This window comes from Dipodomys merriami, unplaced genomic scaffold (genome assembly GCF_024711535.1).
Source record: "Dipodomys merriami isolate MVZ:Mamm:240054 unplaced genomic scaffold, mDipMer1.0.p SCAF_57, whole genome shotgun sequence".
Lineage (NCBI taxonomy): Eukaryota > Metazoa > Chordata > Mammalia > Rodentia > Heteromyidae > Dipodomys > Dipodomys merriami.
Genome location: NW_027206146.1, coordinates 7,031,510 through 7,050,401, shown reverse-complemented (window position 1 = coordinate 7,050,401; position 18,892 = coordinate 7,031,510). Strand labels below are relative to the sequence as shown.

The 18,892-nt window shown below is 48.6% G+C and overlaps 2 protein-coding genes and 1 long non-coding RNA gene across 8 annotated transcripts; 1 reads left to right on the top strand and 2 right to left on the bottom strand.

Annotated features, from left to right (window-relative positions):
• Positions 1–1,065: 1,065 nt before the first annotated feature.
• LOC138812848 (3-beta-hydroxysteroid sulfotransferase-like) lies at positions 1,066–13,839 on the bottom strand. Of its 3 annotated transcripts, none has more exons than XR_011367644.1 (3): positions 10,360–10,852; positions 9,502–9,686; positions 1,066–1,222 (listed from the first exon to the last, which is right to left on the bottom strand). XR_011367644.1 is itself a non-coding variant. In XM_070001072.1 (3 exons), the coding sequence occupies exons 1-3, from the start codon at positions 12,928–12,930 to the stop codon at positions 9,614–9,616; spliced, it is 252 nt and encodes an 83-aa protein (XP_069857173.1). In that variant the 5' UTR covers positions 12,931–13,839; the 3' UTR covers positions 8,843–9,613. The 3 variants fall into 3 exon arrangements, 1 of the variants encoding a protein (XP_069857173.1); XM_070001072.1 differs by lacking the exon at positions 1,066–1,222 and adding an exon at positions 12,795–13,839 and having other exon boundaries at positions 8,843–9,686; positions 10,360–10,402; XR_011367645.1 differs by lacking the exons at positions 1,066–1,222; positions 10,360–10,852 and adding an exon at positions 12,795–13,839 and having other exon boundaries at positions 8,843–9,686.
• Positions 3,414–10,658, top strand: LOC138812850 (uncharacterized). The gene is made up of 3 exons (XR_011367646.1): positions 3,414–3,718; positions 8,032–8,209; positions 9,890–10,658. It is a non-coding gene; the product is annotated as an uncharacterized lncRNA (long non-coding RNA).
• A 261-nt stretch (positions 13,840–14,100) lies between the features above and the next one.
• LOC138812846 (binder of sperm protein homolog 2-like) lies at positions 14,101–18,144 on the bottom strand. Of its 4 annotated transcripts, none has more exons than XM_070001069.1 (5): positions 18,023–18,144; positions 17,632–17,782; positions 16,622–16,780; positions 15,810–15,957; positions 14,101–14,389 (listed from the first exon to the last, which is right to left on the bottom strand). In XM_070001069.1, the coding sequence occupies exons 2-5, from the start codon at positions 17,657–17,659 to the stop codon at positions 14,215–14,217; spliced, it is 510 nt and encodes a 169-aa protein (XP_069857170.1). In that variant the 5' UTR covers positions 17,660–17,782; positions 18,023–18,144; the 3' UTR covers positions 14,101–14,214. The 4 variants fall into 4 exon arrangements, with proteins under 4 accessions (XP_069857170.1, XP_069857169.1, XP_069857168.1 ...); XM_070001068.1 differs by having other exon boundaries at positions 17,632–17,720; XM_070001067.1 differs by lacking the exon at positions 17,632–17,782 and having other exon boundaries at positions 18,023–18,142.
• Positions 18,145–18,892: the final 748 nt, after the last annotated feature.

Genomic DNA, 18,892 nt, shown 5'->3' with positions numbered 1-18,892 from the left:
ATTATAACTCAAGGTCTTGGACGTGCTTGGCTTGCTTATTTAACTGGCACTCTACCACTTGAGTCAAATCTGCACTGTTGTCCAGAGGGGTGACCATTTCATAAGTCAGCCAATGAATACATTTGTTTGGGGCATTCTTTTTGGAAAGCATCCAGACCTTGAGTTCAAGTGCCAGGACTGACACTAAAAGAAAGAAAAGTATTCCCTTTAGGCAGTAGTTGGGACCTGGAAACTTCCAGCAAATACAAGGCAGTGGCAGAACAGGCTCTAATTGGGTGTGTGTGGGGGTGAAGGGCGGGGCACCAGATGGGGCGGAGTCAGCACAGAGCACATACTGCAAGGGAAATGCGCTGAGAATCAGGTGCCAGGGCCGCACTGCAGGGATTTCAGGAACAGCCAACGGGGTGGATCTATCCCAACTATCCACAGAGACTCGCTGCTTAACCCCAATAGGCCTCAAGGGATAAATGGAGCTTAATGCTGATTACCAATGCAGAGCACTCTGACCCACTCCACAGCATGATTGGAGGACATATTGTGATTGGAAACACAAGAGGGCAAGAGGTGTTTGATTTGCACCATGTGCAAAGCCCACAGCTACCACAGCCTAGAAGAGACAAGAGAGCTGTGGGGGCCTGGACAGGAGACGGTGGGGGGGGGGGCAACTACACACGTGTGGACAGTGTACATTTATTACCTGTAAAAATACCAGCATAGGCCAGGTACTGGTGGATATCTCTTGCCATCCTAGCTACTGAGGAGGCTGTGATCTGAGAATCGAGGTTCAAAGCCAGCCTTGGCATGAAAATCTGTGAGACTCTCAACTCCAATGAATGAAGAAAAACTGTTCAGTGCAACTGTGGCTCAAGGTATAGAGAGCACCAATATGAAGCAGAAAAATCCAGGGACAGCGCACAGGTTCTGAGTTCAAGTACCAGGACTGGCATGGGTGGACACACACACACACACACACACACACACACACACACAGGCCTTCTGGGACAAAGGAATGTATGCTGAACAAAGTTGATAACAGTAAGGTTTATGTATATTTTACTGTCATTTTTTTTTAACATAATTCAGGCAGAAATGAGTGACCTTCACTTTCCTTCTGTCTCCAGGAACCAACTGGATGATTGAGATCCTGTGTCTCATTCACAGCAAGGGGATCCGGAGTGGATCTGGTCTGTGCCCATCTGGGATGAATCCTCATGGATCCAGGCTAAAAGTAGAGCCAAAATCATTAAGGACAGGAAGGAGGGGCCCCAGCTCCTCACCTCCCACCTCCCCATCCAACTCTTCCCCAAGTCTTTCTTCACTTCCAAGGCCAAGGTCAGTGCTCAGTGCTCAATAAATGTTCAGTAAATGCTTTTTTTGTGGGGGAGGATGGAGTTCTAGTTCTGGGGCTTGAACTCAAGGCCTGGGCACCTATCCCTGAGCTTTATTGCTCAAGTCTAGAGCTTTACCAATTCAGCCACTGATCCTCTTTTGGTGGTTACTTGTACAGATAAGAGTCTCACAGACTTTCCTGCTTGGGCTGGCTTTGAGCCACAATCCTCAGCCTCCTGAGTAGCTAGGATGACAGATGTGAGCCACCGGCTCAATCGATGCTTTTCAATCTTGACCTCATAATAGAGACCTGGAGATGAGAGCAAGCTGCATTCACCTGCAGTCATTCACCGTGGTCCTGGGATCACATTCACCAGTGGAGAGACCTCAGGCCCAAAATGTGGACCAGTGCAGTTGGGCCCTCACAGATGACCTGGAGGCCAGAGTCTTCCAAATCTACCTTAAGCTCAACCAGGGTTTACAGATAAACTTTAGGCAGAACCACTTGCCTGTCCTTTCTTTGATCTTCACCCCATCAAAAGCCAGTGCCAAAGCCAGACCCCATGGCTCATGCCTGTCATCCTAGCTACTCAGGAGGCTGAGATCTAAGGATCATGGTTCAAAGCCAGCCCAGGCAGAAAAGTGAATGAGACTAATATCTCCAAAGAACCGGCAGAAAACCAGAAAGTGGTGCTGGGGCTCAAAGTGGTAGAGCCCTAAACATGAGCTAAATAGCTCAGGTTTAGTGCACAGGCTGAGAGTTCAAGCCCCGGGACTGTCACAAACAAATAAAAATAAATTAGTGTTCTAGTAAGACACTGGCAGATGGTTGATCCTTTGATGCTTGTCCCATCATGTAGACCTTGGCTGAGGGGAGATCAAGACCTACATGTGGGAAAGATGGTCATGATTTTTTAGTCTTCTCCTTTCTCCCTTCAAGGTGATCTATGTCATCAGAAATCCAAAGGATGGGGGCTGGGAAGGTGGCTCAGTGGTAGAGTGCTTGCCTTGCATGCATGAGGCCCTATGTTCGATTCCTCAGCACCACATAAGAAAAAAGCCAGAAGTGGCGCTGTGGCTCAAGTGGTAGCGCGCTAGCCTTGAGCTGAACAGCTGAGGGACAGCGCTCAGGCCCAGAGTTCAGGCCCCATGACCGGACCCAAAAAAAAAAAGAAATCCAAAGGATGTCCTTGTGTCTGGCTGTCATTTCTGGGGTCAATCACAGCTCATGAAGAATCTGCAGTCACTGCAGCAGTATTATGAATGGTTCATCCAAGACAGTGGTGAGTAGGTTGTGAAGTGAGGGGATATAAAAATTGTGTGTGTGTGTGTGTCTTGGGACTTGAACTCTGGGCCTGGGCATTTTCCCTTACTTGTTCTCTCAAGGCTAGTGTTCTACCTCTGGATTCTCAGCTCCACTTCCATCTTTTTGGCAAATAATTGTCCATAAGACTCTCATGAATCAAGTGCCAGTAGCTCAGGAATGTAATCCTAGCTACCCAGCCAGCTGACTGCAATCCGAGAGTTGTGGCTTGAAGTCTGCACAGGCAGGAAAAGTCCACAAGACTCATCTATAATGAATCAGAAAAAAAGCCGGAAGTGGAGCGATGGCTCATTGCATAGAGTGCTAGATTTCAGTACAATGTTCAGGGACAGGGGCTAGGCCCTGAACTCAAGCACCACCATGACCACAGAGAGACAGAGAGAGAGAGAGACAGACAGACAGACAGACAGACAGACAGACAGTGACAGAGAGAAACAGAGAGAGACACAGAGATAGAGACAGAGAGATATTCTGGGGCTTTTCTGTCAAGGCTGGTTTTGAACCAAGGTCCTCACTACTCAGCTTCCTCAGGAGCTAGGATGACAGGTGTGAGCCACTGGCACCCAGGTAAATATGTGTCGAGAGCCCTGCAGGGAGTCTATCTGCATGATAGGCTTGACTATCTCACTGGAACATCAGGAGGCTGTTCACAGAATCCGGTCTTTTCATCCTGCCCCATACAAATACCGGTAGCTGCTAACAACCACCTTTTCACTGCCCTAAGCAAGCATCCTGCAGCTGCTACACCCAATGAAAAAGCTTCCTTATTCTAAGCATATAAATACCCCAGTGTAAAAAATAAAATTTGGCAGCTTGATCAGAATCCTTGTCTTGCTGTCCTTCTTCGTGTCTCTTTTCCCTTCATTCCTCTCGCTTAGGTTCACTGCCCTCGTTGAAGTCCTGTGGGTCGGGACAACTGGCGCCCAACGTGGGGCTCGAGCCTCTGACTAAGGAAGGAACGCCGTCCTCCAGGAAAACTTGGCCAAGTACAGTCCGAGATCGAGAGATTGCCTCAACAGACCCCACCGAGAGACAGATCCAGGAGGAGAGTGGGGATGGCGCAAGGTGAGTGACCCACCATGGGACAAGCAATGTCGTCACATGATCTATTTCTGTCAGACCTCAGGGAGGCCTTCAAGACACGGGGAACGCGGGTTAAGAAAAAGGATTTAAAATTATTTTTCTCATTCATAGAGGACTTGTAGGAATCATAGATGCAAAAAGATGGCAAAGAGTAGGAGATTGTTTAAAAGATTGTTTATGAAACCTTTGGTCCGGAAAAGGTTCCTGCTACCGCCTTTTCCTATTGGAATTTGATTAATGAAGTTTTAAAAGGTTCTCTATTTGATAGTGGAATTTTAAAACTTGTAAAAACAGGAGAGGAGGTTCTCCAAAATGCCTCTCGGCCCCCCGCGGCTTGCCCATCGGTTGTATTAGATCTTGAAACTCCTTCTCAAAAGGTAGATGAACATTATTATCCTGTACCCCAGGCTGCCCATTCCCCTCAGAATAATTTAAATCCCGAGGAGGAGGCCACCCTGGAAGAGGAGGCGGCCCAATATCATCAGCCTGATTGGCCCCCCTTACTCAGTAACCCCCTACCTCAGACTAAACCCTCTACCTCAAATATTCCGCATTCCTCCTATGCTCCCCCTCCCTTTTGTGACCCAGCCTTTCAAGGGCCCACTGCCCCTCCAGATCCAGATGTTTTTTCTCCCCCCCCTTTACCTAACCTGGCACCTTTACGCGAGACTCTTCAACATAGGCGAGAACACCTTCAACTTTTAAAAGAACTGCGGTCCCTTGATTATGAACTCCGCATACTGGCCTTGGCCGATACGCCAAAAACGCCTGATAAAATTGAGGTTAGATCAGGCCATCAATCAGTTCTCGCCTTTCCAGTAACTCGGAGCCAGACAGATAGGATCTCAGAGAGTGAGGAGGACGAATCAGAAGAGGAGGAAAAGGAGGATGAAGAGCAGGATACTGGGGATGAAGAGGAACTACTCACTCAGGGAAAAGGCCAACAAGAGTATAAGAGGCTTAGCCTCCGGTTTGTTGAAAAGCTTACAAATTCATGTGCCCAATATGGCCCGACTGCGCCTTATACGTTAGCCTTGTTAGAAAACCAAAGTGCGCGCTGGCTCACCCCTAATGATTGGAAGTTCCTGGCCCGTGCCACCCTTAGTGGGGGTGATTTTGTTTTATGGAATGCGGACTTTAAGGAACAATGTAGAGAGACCGCGCAAAAAAATTTGGCTAAAACATCTTCAAAAACCTGGACCTATACTAAACTTTTGGGTAATGCACCCTTTGATACCAATGCTAAACAGGCGCGCTTTCCTACCGGACTTTTGGCACAAATTCAAAATGCTGGCCTTCATGCTTGGAAGCATCTCCCTCAAAAGGGATCGGCTACTACTTCCCTGGCAAAAGTTAGACAGGGGCCAGAGGAACCCTACAGTGACTTTGTCTTGCAGCTTAACTTGGCTGCAGAAAGGCTTCTTGGGCCTAGTAAAAGTGAAAGTGCCTTTGTTAAACATCTTGCCTTTGAAAATGCTAATCCGGCATTCAAGATGTCCTCCAACCACATAAAAACAAGGGTGACCTCTCTGAGTTCCTCAGGCTTTGTGCTGGAATAGGAACTGCTCATGCCATGGGACTCGCCATAGGTGCTGCCTTTACCAAGGCATTTCAGGGTTCAGTCCCCAGCTCGCATACTTTCGGCAAACAAAGCCAAGGGGCAATGCCCTCTCAAGCTACAGGTAGACCACTCCCTGCCACTCTTTGTCTTTTAGATCAAGAACAAGCGGCCCCAAGGTGGCTGCCAGAATGTTTGATAAAACAGGTTAATGGCTTACCACAACCCAGGGGAAACCTTCCCCCTGAGGATGATGACTTTTCTCTTACAGATGCCGCTAGAACTCCAGACGTGGACCTTCCTGTTTGAATTTATTAAATAACAGATTAATCTCTTGGTTTCTAAGCCCATACAGGTTCATCACCATCGCCTTGATATGGCAGACTGCGGCATTGAGATCTAGGATTTACCCCAGGCTTTTAATTAGTGTTTTTGCCATGAGCTTGTTCCAGTGGAAAACAGCCCCCCTTCTTTTTCTTATTTAGAAAACCCTCCTTATTCATAACTCCTGACCATTCAACGGGCAAGACCTATTGCCATAAGGGATAGGTTCGCCCCTCCTCCTATAGGCCCCTCCGCTTGGGGGAGGATGCACCTATGGGAGGAAGAAAAAATGTTCAAATCAAGGGTGCAGGTAAGACTGCAGGGGGATGGATCTGCGAGATCCCAAAACCCAAGACCCCTGAGTGGCAAGCTCTGGTGCATGACGGTTGGCATGCATACCCACAAGCCGTCTCCTCAAAAAACATGCCAAGGCCTGTAAAATTCCCCTCCCCGAGTGAGGACGCTTGCTCGGAGCGGAGGAAAAACCCTGGCCCCTTAGAGGAACAGAGCCTCTGTCACCCCCTTAAAAAGAGCAGCCAACAATTGATGGTCAGCCGGGCGCTGGTGGCTCATGCCTGTAATCCTAGCTACTCAGGAGGCTGAGATCTGAGGATCGCGGTTCAAAGCCAGCCCAGGCAGGAGAGACCGTGAGACTCCTATCTCCAATAAACCACCAGAAAACTGGAAGTGGCGCTGTAGCTCAAGTGGTAGAGCGCTCGCCTTGACCTGAAGAGCTGAAGGACAGCGCCCAGGCCCAGAGTTCAAGCCCCATGACTGACAAAAAAAAAAAAAAAAAACAATTGATGGTCAGTTTTCTAAATAAGAAAGGGGAAGATGTCGAGAGCCCTGCAGGGAGTCTATCTGCATGATAAGCTTGACTATCTCACTGGAACATCAGGAGGCTGTTCACAGAATCCGGTCTTTTCATCCTGCCCCATACAAATACCGGTAGCTGCTAACAACCACCTTTTCACCCCCTAGTAGCTGCTAAGGACCACCTTTTCACCCCCCATACAAACACCCGGTAGCTGCTAACAACCACCTTTTCACTGCCCTAAGCAAGCATCCTGCAGCTGCTACGCCCAATGAAAAAGCTTCCTTATTCTAAGCATATAAATACCCCAGTGTAAAAAATAAAATTTGGCAGCTTGATCAGAATCCTTGTCTTGCTGTCCTTCTTCGTGTCTCTTGTCCCTTCATTCCTTCTCGCTTAGGTTCACTGCCCTCGTTGAAGTCCTGCGGGTCAGGACAAATATGCACGAGAATTTTTTGTCAGTTCTACCTGGAGGAAGCTATGGGGACAAGGGGAAACATGTGGAGATCATAGACCACATCTGGACGTCCAGGAGTTGATTATTTGTCCTTCATTACCCACCCTGCAGTGCTGTATGGGTCATGGTTTGCACATGTTTGAGGCTGGATGTCCACGAGGGAGAGGGAGAATGTGCTGGTGCTCAGCTATGAGGCACTGAAGAAGGCAACGATCCATTTTCCATGCACTCCACCCCATTATTACCTCCTGATCATGGGTCTCCCTTTCTTCAAAGACCCCACGCCACCTGTCAGATTTCACCATCCTAGCTACTCAGGAGGCTGAGATCTGAGGATTGTGGTTCAAAGCCAGCACCAGCAGGCAAATGCATGAGACTCTTCTCTCCAGTGAATCAGCAACAAGCTGATGTGGAACTCTGGCTCAGTTGATAGAGTGCTAGCCTTAAGCTCAAAGGCTCAACAGCAACATCCAGGCCCAGAGTTCAAGACCCACAACTGACAAACACAAAAGACTTTAGAGAAGTCTGGGGTGTACTGAGATTAGCTGTGGGGCACTGTAGTAACTAGTGTATTGATCTTCCTTTTGATATTTCTCAAATTAGGCTTTTCTCTCGCTTCTTTCTTTTTCAGTCAGTCTTGGGGCTTGAACTCTGGGACTGTATGGTGTCTCTGAGCTTTTCTGTTCAAGGCTTGTCTCTTCCACTTGGAACCATGGCTCCACTTCCACTTTCCTGCTGGTTAATTGCAGATAAAAGTCTCATAGATTATGTTGCCTGGGCTGGCTTTGAACCAGGATCTTTAGATCTCAGCCTCCTGAGTAGATAGGATGACAAATGGGAGTCACCAGGGCCCCACTTCAGATGCTTTTCTCTAGGTCTGGGACATCTCCAGCCTCTGTGCTCTGGTTGTGCTGCCACAAACCATAAAATGACATCCCGGTGCTCGGTGCTTGGATCAAATCCTTCCAGTCCTCCTTCCTATCCCTCTCTCATCCCTTCCTCCCTCCCTGCTCCCAGCTCAGCCTCTGTCATAGGAGTCTGTCATAGTGCTTGGCTGTCTGTCCCTTCTTGTCCTCCCTCCACAGCTCCCTCCTCCTGAGAGCCGCTCTGTGTTCTCCTTGTCCTGCTTTTCCTTCTTGCAGGACACGAGGAGCACTGTGGAGAAGATCTGTCAGTTCCTGGGGAAGAAGCTGGACCCCAAAGAGCTGAACTTGGTCCTAGAGAACAGATATTTCCAGGCCATGAAAGAAAACATGATGTACAATTACAGCCTGCTGAGTGAGAATTACAACATTGCTGCAGTCCTAATGACCGGGAGAGGTATGGAATGACTGTGGTTTAAACATCTGTCAGAGATCAAGAAGGAGGAAATCCTTAACAGACCCTTGCTCCATCAATAGGGCTTTATGGTTTTTTTTTTAATGTGTGTATTGATCCTGGGACTTGAACAGAAGGCCTGAATGCTATTGCTGAGTGGGTTTTTCTGTTGTTGTTGTTGTTGTTGTTGTTTAAATTTTTACGCAAGGCTTGAGCCTCAATTCCACTTCTAGCTTTTTGGTAGTTCATTGGAGATAAGAGTCTCATGGGCTTTCCTGCCCAGAGCTCACTTCAAAACTCAGCCTCTTATGTTACTAGGATATCGAGGATGAGCCACCAGCACTCAGCTGGCTTTATGTATCTTTTAGACATTTTTTATTTCTTTGTCTTAGAAAGGCTTTTCAATTCCATTGCCCATCTAAGAATGGGCAGTGTTTGGTTCTTGTACAACTTTAAGCTCTTTGTACTTTCTGTATGATTGCCCTGCATCCAACAAACAGTTGCTGCAGATTCTCTCCCCCACTGAAACTGGTTTTGTTTTCTTGTTGTTGGGTTATTGCTGATTCCTCAGCAGTAATGTGGGAACACGTGCCTTGTAGGCAGAAAGGGACCGTACCATGTGGGTATAAACAAAGTTTATTAAAACATCATACACCATCTGGGAAGTTGGCTCAGTGATAGAGTGCTTGCCTTGCATGCATGAGGCCCTGGGTTGAATTCCTCAGCACCCCATAAGCAGAAAAAGCCCGAAGTGGCACTGTGGCTCAAGTGGTAGAGTGCTAGTCCTGAGCTGAAGAGCTGAGGGACAGTGCCCAGGCCTAGAGTTCATCCCCCATGACCAAAAACAAAAACAAAAACCAACTTCAACAAAATATCACATGCTTATCTATGGCATAGGGGCATAGAAGGTAAGTCTGTAGTCATGGGACTGTTATGAGACAGTCACGGGACAATCATGGGACAGAAAGTTGACCTTAAACAATTTGGGGGGGGTATGTGGATACTAAAAGTTGGTAACCTTTAATCAGTGAGTGGGAAGAGTTGTCAAAGGTGGAACATTTCCATGTGATTAAAGATTAATAAAGAGGAAGCAAAGTGCAGGTGGCGCTCTGTTAAAAAACATGAAAGGAGTCTGGACGCGTTGTTCCATGGGGTTAATTAGCAGGAGCACGCATAGCACTTCCCGCAAACCTTCACCTGAGTCTGGTGCCAGGCATTGGACCTTGGCTTGGAGGAGCTGGGGGTGGGCTCCCCTTCCTCCCCCAGAGGAAATGCATATCAACATGCACCCTTACCACACACAGGAGCTCAGATGGGGTCACACAAGCCGATGTCTCCCACATTGGGTTTTTGATTTTGGTGAGCAGACATTCTTTAATTTTATGTAGTCATATTCGTTCACTCCTTCTATTTCTTGTTGGCTGACACGTTAGAGTCTAGGCAATCTGTAGCTCTATGATCCAGAGATTTCCCTGTGAAACTGAAGAGTTTGAAACTACATTGAAATCCTCTGTTTCTGCACACACAGACACACAGACACAGAGTTCTTCTGGGAGTTCTTTTCTCTGAGCTCCAAAGTCCACAGCAAGGACGTGGTAGGGCTGGAGCAGGGAGCCAGAGGCCTGCCTGCACCATTCATACCCATTGCATGGTCTGATCTCAGCATTTCTCCACTGCCTCTAGGCATTGTAGGGGACTGGAAAAACCACTTCACCGTAGCCCAGGCTGAAGAATTCGACAAAACATTCCAGGAGAAGATGGCAAGATTTCCTCTGGAGCTGTTCCTGTGGGACTATGTCCTGACTTATTCTTCCATTTATAGCATCCCAGCTATGAACAAATCTTACAAAGGCAGGAGCTTGTGGCTAATGCTGGTAAGCAAGCTGCTCAAGAGGCTACGACCTGAAGATTGAGGTTTGAGGACCGCCCAGGCAGAAAGTCCACAAGATCCGTATTTCCAATGAACCACTAGAAAACTGGAAGTGCTGCCATGATTCAGAGTGGTAAAGTGCCAGCTTTGAGCAAAAAAGTTCAGGGACAGTACCCAGGCCTCCCAAGGACTGGCACACACACACACACACACACACACACACACACACACACACACACACACACACACACACACACACACACACACACACACACACACACACCTTTTCCCTGTGATGTCACAGAAGTATCTGGTGATTCTCAAATCTGCAAGGTCAGGAAAAAGAAAGGAAGTCTGAGAAACTCTCCCTGCCCCCAGGAGCCTGAGGAGCCATGGAGATCATGACCTGGAGAATCATGGCTGAAATCCTAGAGCATGGAGATCCTGGGGGAAAGAGAAAAAGAACGGAAGCAAAAATGCATTGAGTACTTTGGGAAATGATTTGGTGGCAATATTGCTGAAGTGAACTTAGGGCCTCGAGCCCTCTTTGAAGTTTTGTGGCATCTACACCTATTCTCAACATAAAAGATTCGTAAAATTAAAATCTTGTCAAGAAAAACCTGGGCGGAAGCCTATCTCCTTTTCTTTCCTGTTGTAGTTCTGTGTTCTGCCAGGAACTGAACATCGAAGAGTGTAAGTTACTATGTCCTCCTCCACTGTGACTTAACAACCTCCATCTTAGGCCCTCAGCCCTTTCCCTGAAATCACGTGAGCACACCAGACCTGACTGCAATTGTGAACTGTCACCCAGGCGCCTGGTAGCTTCTGGCTGCAGTAGCAGCCTGCCTCCAGCCCAGACCCAACCGCAACGCTGTGATCAGTAAACTTCACCCTGGCTACTGCTACAAAGATGCCCCCTTTGCATGAGGACAAACATTGTGCCCAGCCCTAAAGGCACAGCCTCGTCAGCTTGCAGGCATGAGCCAGGATGCCCGGGTAACTTATTTATTTTTCTTTGCTGTTGTTTTGGGGCTTGAATCCATCTGGGCCTGGGCGCTGTCCCTCAGCCCTTCAGCTCAAGGCTAGTACTCTACCACTTGAGCCACAGTGCCACTTCCGGTTTTCTGAGTGGTTTCTTGAAGAGTCTCATGGACTTTCCTACCCAGGCTGGCTTTAAATGGCAATCCTCAGATCTCAGCCTCCTGAGTAGCTGGGATGACAGGCATGAACCACAGAGCCTGGCTTACCACAGTATCTTAACATCTTATAAACCTACGCTGTGCACACACATGTAGTTGCCCCTGTCTCCTGTCCAGGCCCCCACAGCTCTCTTGTCTCTTTAGGCTGTGGCGGCTGTGGGCTTTGTACATGGTACAAATCACATACCATCTGTCTTCTCATGACGGCCTGCCCTAGTGTGCTTCTAATAGCAATATGTCCTCCAATCATGCGGCAGTGTGGGTCTGAGTGCTCTGCATTGGTAATCGGCGTCACTCTCCATTTATCCCCTGGGGGCCTATTGGGGTTAAGCAGCGAGTCTCTGTGGATAGTTGGGATGGATCCACCCCGTGGCTGTTCCTGAAATCCCTGCAGTGCGGCCCTGGCGCCTGATTTTCAGTGCATTTCCCTTGCAGTGTGTGCTCCGTGCTGGCTCCGCCCCATCCTGATGCTCCTCCCCTTGCCGCACCCCCCCCCCCCCAATTAGGGCCTGTTCTGCCACTGCCTTGTATTTGCTGGAAGTTTCCGGTTCCCAACTACTGCCTAAAGAGAGTTTTTTTTTTTTCTTATTGTGCCAGTACTGGGGCTTGAACTCAAGGCCTGAGTACTTCTCAAAAACCAAACAAAACCAAATGTATTCATTGGCTGACTTATGAAATGGTCACCCTCTGTACCACATGAGAGATTTGGCTCAAATAGTAAAGTGCCAGCTAAATAGTTCTGCGAGGCAAACGTGTACAAGACCCTGAGTGCAAATTCCCCCCCCCCCACAAAGTAAATAATTGAAAAGTGACATCCTATAGTGTTTAGCATGTACTAAATTAAAAATGTTAGGATGTACAAAAAAAAATGTCCACGAGAGCTACATACAGGACTTTAAACATATTGAGAAAAATAAAATACTAGAATAAAAAGCTCTCCCCCATATGCATGGACTGAGAAAGCCAGGACGTCTCCTATGCCAGCCTCCAATGGAGCTCCATCATTAAACGCAATCCTGATGAAAACACCTGGGCTGTAGGTGGTGCGTGCACACGTGTTGATGGTGTAAAACACTTGTCCCAAAATGTACGTGGAGGGGTGGCATTGATCAAGGCACTGGGCCCTGGGAAATGGGCAGCGTGGCACTAAAGACCTTTGGTACAACTGCTGAAAGATCATGTTTAAAAGCCTAAATCAACAAATCAACTACATTCAGATTCATATTAAAAAACAAAACAAAACAAAACTGGATGTGATTGTCTCTGAGATCTGCAGCATTCACCCTCCCTTCCTTACCCCTGCTCCCAGGAAACCTTCTGCCATAGGCCCCTTGCTACTGCATTTCTCCAGTACGTTCACACACCATGCACACAGAAATCCCTGTGAAATGGGCTGGCGAGATCCTCTTCCAAGAAGGGAAAGAAACAAATGAGCAACTATACCATCCCCATGTGGAGGCTTGAGGGAGTGGGGCGCAGCTCTGGCCTTTCCCACACAGCCGCAGCCCCCTCTGCTCACCTGATTTGGGGTAGGTCACCGTGATGATGTCCTCGTCCTTCAGCACCAGCTTCTCGTAAGCTGCTTTTGTGACTTCAGGGTTATAACCCACAGCAGGGAAAGGAATGCCCTGGTACCACACATAGTCCTGAGCCATGGCGGATCCCTGTGTGCCTGGCTATTGGTCATGGGCCAGTGCCCCTGGGGAGGGGGTGGCAGAATCTGGGTTTTCATCCAGGTACTGAAGGTGGTCATTAACTGTCTTCATCTCACTGTGAAAGTAACCTGCTCTCCCACCATGGCTGGCTGGCTTTCTTGCCAGGTGCCTGTGGCAAGCTGAGAGTTAATTCTGGCAGAGGAAGCCGGGCTTCAGCAGGGAGCCGCGAGCATGGAGGGTAACTAGCGGTGCTGTGAGCCTGGCTGTAGAGGTTCAGAAGATCGCCCGGAGTCCTCACACTGCTTTTCTCTTCCAGTGTCTTCTGCTTCCCCCAGGATCTCAGCCATGACCCTGGTGTCATGGTCTCCATGGCTCCTCAGGCTCCTGGCGCATGGAGAGTTTCTCAGACTTCCTTTCCTTGTCCTGACCTTGCAGATTTGAGAACCACCAAATACTTGTGTAATATCAGATGCCATGCTCTGTGTGTGTGTGTGTGTGTGTGTGTGTGTGTGTGTGTGTGTGTGTGTGTGTGTGTGTGTGTGTGTGTGTGTGTATGTGAATCCTAGGGTTTGCACTCAGGGCACTGTCCCTGAGCACTTTTTGCTCATGGCTAAGTGGTTTACTGTTTTGAACACCATTTCCAGTTTTCTCGTAGTTCATTGGTGATAAATGAGTCACAGGCTTTCCTGCCCTGGCTGGCTTAGAATTGATCACCATAATCCTTCGATCCTAGCCTCTTGGGGAGCTGGGATTACAGGGGTGAGTCACCGGTTCCAGGCCACATCAGGACAACAGGAAAAATTAACTGTCACTTAACTACGAACTTATTAGGACAAGTCCACATTCCATGTGAAAGACAGATGGTGGTCAGTGGCCCCCAGGCCACTGAAGCCGGATGAATCAGGAACGAACAGGTATGGCACACAGTAACCAGAAAGTGTATTTAGGAACAGAGAAACAAATCTCTGCTTTGCTTTAGACACACGCTCCTTCCTTCACCAACTGCGGTAAAAGCGCAAGGAACAGGAAGAGAGCTAGAGCAGCTCTCTACCTGTGACCTCACCAGCTACCCCTCAATTCAGTAACTCAAGTGCTCTGACAATGGACAAAGACATCATCAAGACAGATACGGATCCTGGAAAAGCAAATGTTGCTACTCGCACAAAGGACTTCTGGCAAGGATTTGTTTTTATTTATTTGTTTTATGTTTTGGTGCTGGTCCTGTGGCTTGAAGTCAGGGCCTAGACATGGGTCCCTGAGCCTTTTCCTTCAAGGTTAGCATTTCTATGGCTTGAAACCACAACTCCATTGCGGTTCTTTTGCTGGTCTGTTAGAGGTAAGAGTCTCACGGACTTTCCTCCGCAGGCTCAGTTCAGACTGTGATCCTCTAGATCTCAGCCTCCGCAGTAGCTGGGATGATGGGCGTGAGCTGAGAGGATAGGTGTGAGCCACAGGTACCCTGCGGTGGGATGATATTTGGAGAGGCAGCTGAGGAATCTACAACTTCAGACTCTTCTAAACCACCTGGATTATCTAAGTACTGTGGAGGAAAGAGAGATTAGAAGAGCAGGTCCGACTCTGTCACGCTCCAGGATAGATGTCCCACAGGGGTCCCTCCTCTGTGTGCCATCTTTCCCCATCCTTGGTGGGAGGGGGGCTGCTCTGTTCCCCTAGGTGCTCCTTAGCCTGGGGCCCTGGGGGAAAGGAGGGGCCGGGGGAATGTTCTAGATCAGCAGCCAGCCAGAAGTGAACATATGTCTCCTTTTCCAATTAGATATACTATTACTGATTGCATTTTAATGGTATAGTGTATGGATTTTGCAAATCAAGAGCAGATTAAAAGTGAAGAGTGATCACACATTTGCTGCATGTGGATGAATGGCACAATGGCACCATTGAGTCTGTGTGGCATGGACTGAGTAACTTGCAAAGCCTGCAATATTTCACATCAGGTCCTGCTCAGATGTTTGTCAACCCCTGGTCTAAGAAATGACCAGTCTAAGCCTTGAACTTCCATCCACTCATCCATCCACCCATCCACCCACCCATCCACCCACCCATCCATCCATCCACCCACCCATCCAACCACCCATCCAATCACCCATCCATCCACCCACCCATCCATCCACCCACCCATCCATCTATCCATCCATCCATCCACCCACCCACTCATCCTATATCCATCCATCCATCTACCCATCCATCCATCCTTCCATTCATTGTCTATCCATCCATTATCCATCATCCATTCATCACCTGCCCATTTATTCACTAATCATCCATCCACCTATCATCAATCTATCATCCATCCATTCATCATCCATCCACCTATGATCCATACATCCTATATCCATCCATCCATCCATTCATCATCTATCATCCATCCATCACTCATCCATGCATCCATCATGATCTACCATCCATCATCCATCCATCCATCATCCCTATATCCACTCATCATCTGTCATCCATCCACCCATCATTCATACATCCTTATGTACATCATACACCATATATCCATCCTCCATCCATTCATTCATTACCTATTTACCCTTTATCCATCCTCCATCCATCCATTCATTAATAATCCATCTCCCTGTCAACCATTCATCATCTATTTACCATCTAGCACCCATCTACCCAGCATCCATCCAGCATCCATTATCCAACATCCATCCACTTTTCATCCATGCATCATCTATCTACCATCCACTATCCATTCAGGACCCATCCACTCATTATCCATTCATCCATTATCCATCATCCATCCATCATTCATCCATCCATCAGTCCACCCACCCACATACCATCCATCCACCCACAGCACTCCCCATTTCCACCATTCTTCAAGCCCCTGCTCCACTCTTCCCAGCTCTCACTGTTGAGGAGAGCACTGCTTCCACTTTCTGTCCTTGTTGAAGTTGTGCGTCAGTGAGCACCAGCTCCGGCCGAGGACATAGCCTTTCTTGGTGCACTGGCGGAAGCACCATTTTTTGTAGGTGAAGGGGAATACACACACTGGGGGATCTGTGGGAGGGAGGGGGTACACAAGGTCGTACAAAGTCATCCTCAGCTGGGCACTGGTGGTTCACTCCTGTCATCCTAGCTACTCAGGAGGCTGAGATCTGAGGATCATGGTTCAAAGCCAGCCCAGGCAGAAAAGTCTGTGAGACTTATCTCCAATAAACCACTAGAAAACCAGAAGTGGTGCTGTGGCTCATGCGGTAGAGCACTCGTCTTGAGCTGAAGAGAGCAGGGACAACGCCCAGGCCCAGAGTTCATGCCCCACAATGAAAAAAAAAAAAAAAAGGTCATCCTCAGACGCCATCACCCAACTCACACATAGCCAAACTTTTTCTACCCCATTGTTTTCCAAGTGAGAACACATGTCAAATAGAAAACAACACCTTTCTGAGACCTGAATTCCAGAATCTAGCGTTCTACTGACCCCTAGCATTCTAGGCATCCAATATACCTTTGTAAGAATGTCCTGGGGCTTGAACTCATGGCCTGGGAGCTATCATTGAGCCTTTTCACTCAAGGCTGGTGCTCTACCAATTGAGCCACAGTGCCACTTCTGGCTTTTTGTGGGTTCATCGGAGATCAGAGTCTCATGGACTCTCCTGCCCAGGCAGGTTTGGAACTGCGATCCTCCTGCTCTTGGGCACCCGAGTATCTGGGAGACACTCACCTTTGGCTGTACAGTAGCGCCACCGGCCTCGGAAGGTGCTGTCCAGGGAGCACCAGTCATAGTCGCTGTGGATGGAGGTGCAGGAGAAGTGTATGCCATCCAAATAGGAAAAGGGGAAGATGCAGGAGGTATTGGAAAGCACTGCCAGGACAAAGCACACTGCAGAGAGAACTCATGAGACTCCTGAAGGCCAATCCTGGATGTCCCCAATATAGCACACAGCCTTGCCAACCAACTGGATGTTCTTAAGCCCAAAGAGGCCTTGGCCTGGTGCTGGTGGCTCACACCTGTAAATCCCAGCTACCACAGGATCAAGACACTGAGCCCGACCCAAGCAGAAAAGTCTGTGAGGAGACTCCATCATCAATTAATTAGTCAGCAAAAAAATAATCATAAGCCGGGTTGGAGATGTGGCTCAAATTGTCGAATGTCAGTTGGGAACAAGCAAGCGGGACAAGTGCGAAGCCACTGAATTCAAGCTTTGATAGCAGCAAGAAAAAACAGTGAGGGGGCAGGGAAGGTGGCTCAGTGGTAGAGTGTTTGCCTTGCATGCATGAGGCCCTGAGTTCGATTCTTCAGCACTACATAAGCAGAAAAAGCTGGAAGTGGGGCTAAGGCTCAGGTGGTAGAGTGCTGGTCTACAGCTGAAGAGCTGGGGGACAGCGCCCAAGGCCCAGAGTTCAGGTCCCACAACTGACAAAAAAAAAAAAAAAAAGAAAAAACAGTGAGGCTGGAAGCATGACTCAAGTGGTAGAGTGCTCAAGCTTAGCAAGTACAAGGACCTGAGTTCAAATCCCAGCCCGTAAGAATCCCAGCCAAAAGAAAACAAAGAACAAAGAGGAAAATGTTCTAATATGGTGGCTGATGTTAGTGGCAATGGAGAAGAGAATTCCCCCCCTTCCCCCCCTCCCGCCCATCCCTCCTCCAAGTACTGGGGTTTGAACTAAAGGCCCAGGCACTGTCCCTGAGCTTTTGTGCTCATGGCTAGCACTCTACCACTTGAAACACACCTCTACTTGTGGTTTTTTGGTGGTCCATGGCTCCCACAGACTTTCTTGCCTAGACTGCCTTCAAAACTGTCGCCCTCATATTTCAGTTCCTGAGTAGCAGGGATGACAAGGGTGAGCAGCGGTGTCCGGCTCTCAAAGGCTGAGGTGAAGGCTGAGGCACAGTCAGGGGGTGACGTCAAGTGTCCCCGTGGTCCCCAAACCCCCGAAGGCAACTCAGGGCTGAAAGCTGGTTGCTCACCCCACACTCTGCTATGCCATCTGCAGAACAAATCCTGCATCATTGATTTCCAGACTGGGTCAGTCTCACCCTGCTCTGGATTCCTCTCCCCCCCAGTCTCCATCCTGGCCTCCCTCCCTCCCAACCTCCCTCCAGCCTCCATAGCAGACTTACCGTCCAGTCCCCACAGGCCACCAGCCAGCAACATCCAGACCACTGAATGTCTCATCACTTCCAAGGCCCTGAAAGTGTCCAGCCACAACCATTCTTGGCTCTGGCTCATTTATAATCCCTTCCCCCTCTCTGCCCCTCCTTCTGGCCTGTCACGCATCCCTGCTCCCCAGAAAGGCCTTCTGGTTTTCTGTGTCAGAGTGCTTAAACAAAACACGCGCACGCACACATCAAAACCACCTACAAAACCAAAAAATAGCACTAGCCAGGCACCAGTGGCTCACGCCTGTAATCCCACCTACTCAGGAGGCTGAGATCTGAGGTTTGTGGTTTCCAAGCCAGCCCAGGCAGAAAGGTCAAGGGGCTCTACCACTTTGAGCCACAGCTCCACTTCTGACTTTTTGGTGCTTCATTGGAGATAAGAGTCTCCTTGACTTTTCTGCCCGGGCTGGCTTCAAACCTTGATCCTCCTGAATAGCTGGGATTACAGGCGTGAGCTACCAGCAACATCCTCATCATTATTATTACTAATCTAGTATTATTTGGTTTGTTTTATGTTGTTGTTTTTCCTGTGAATACTTTAAAGATGTTCCGGCTAGTTGCTGCGCCTTGACAAGGCAGTGGGAGCTGTGTGGGAACATTCATGAGACGCATATTCCCTTCCCCCTGGGGAGCCTGTGTGCATAGCCCTGTGAAAGGGGCCAGAACACGGCCTTCTAGAAGGATCACAGAAGGCATGGGAGAGAACACTCTATTCCTTCATAGCCTGGCTCAGGAGTTGGGATAGGTCCTGGCATTTGGCCACCTGGTTTTCCTGGCCAGGGCTGGGGTGAAGCCAATGCCACAGTTGCTCATGTATGTGACGTCACAAAG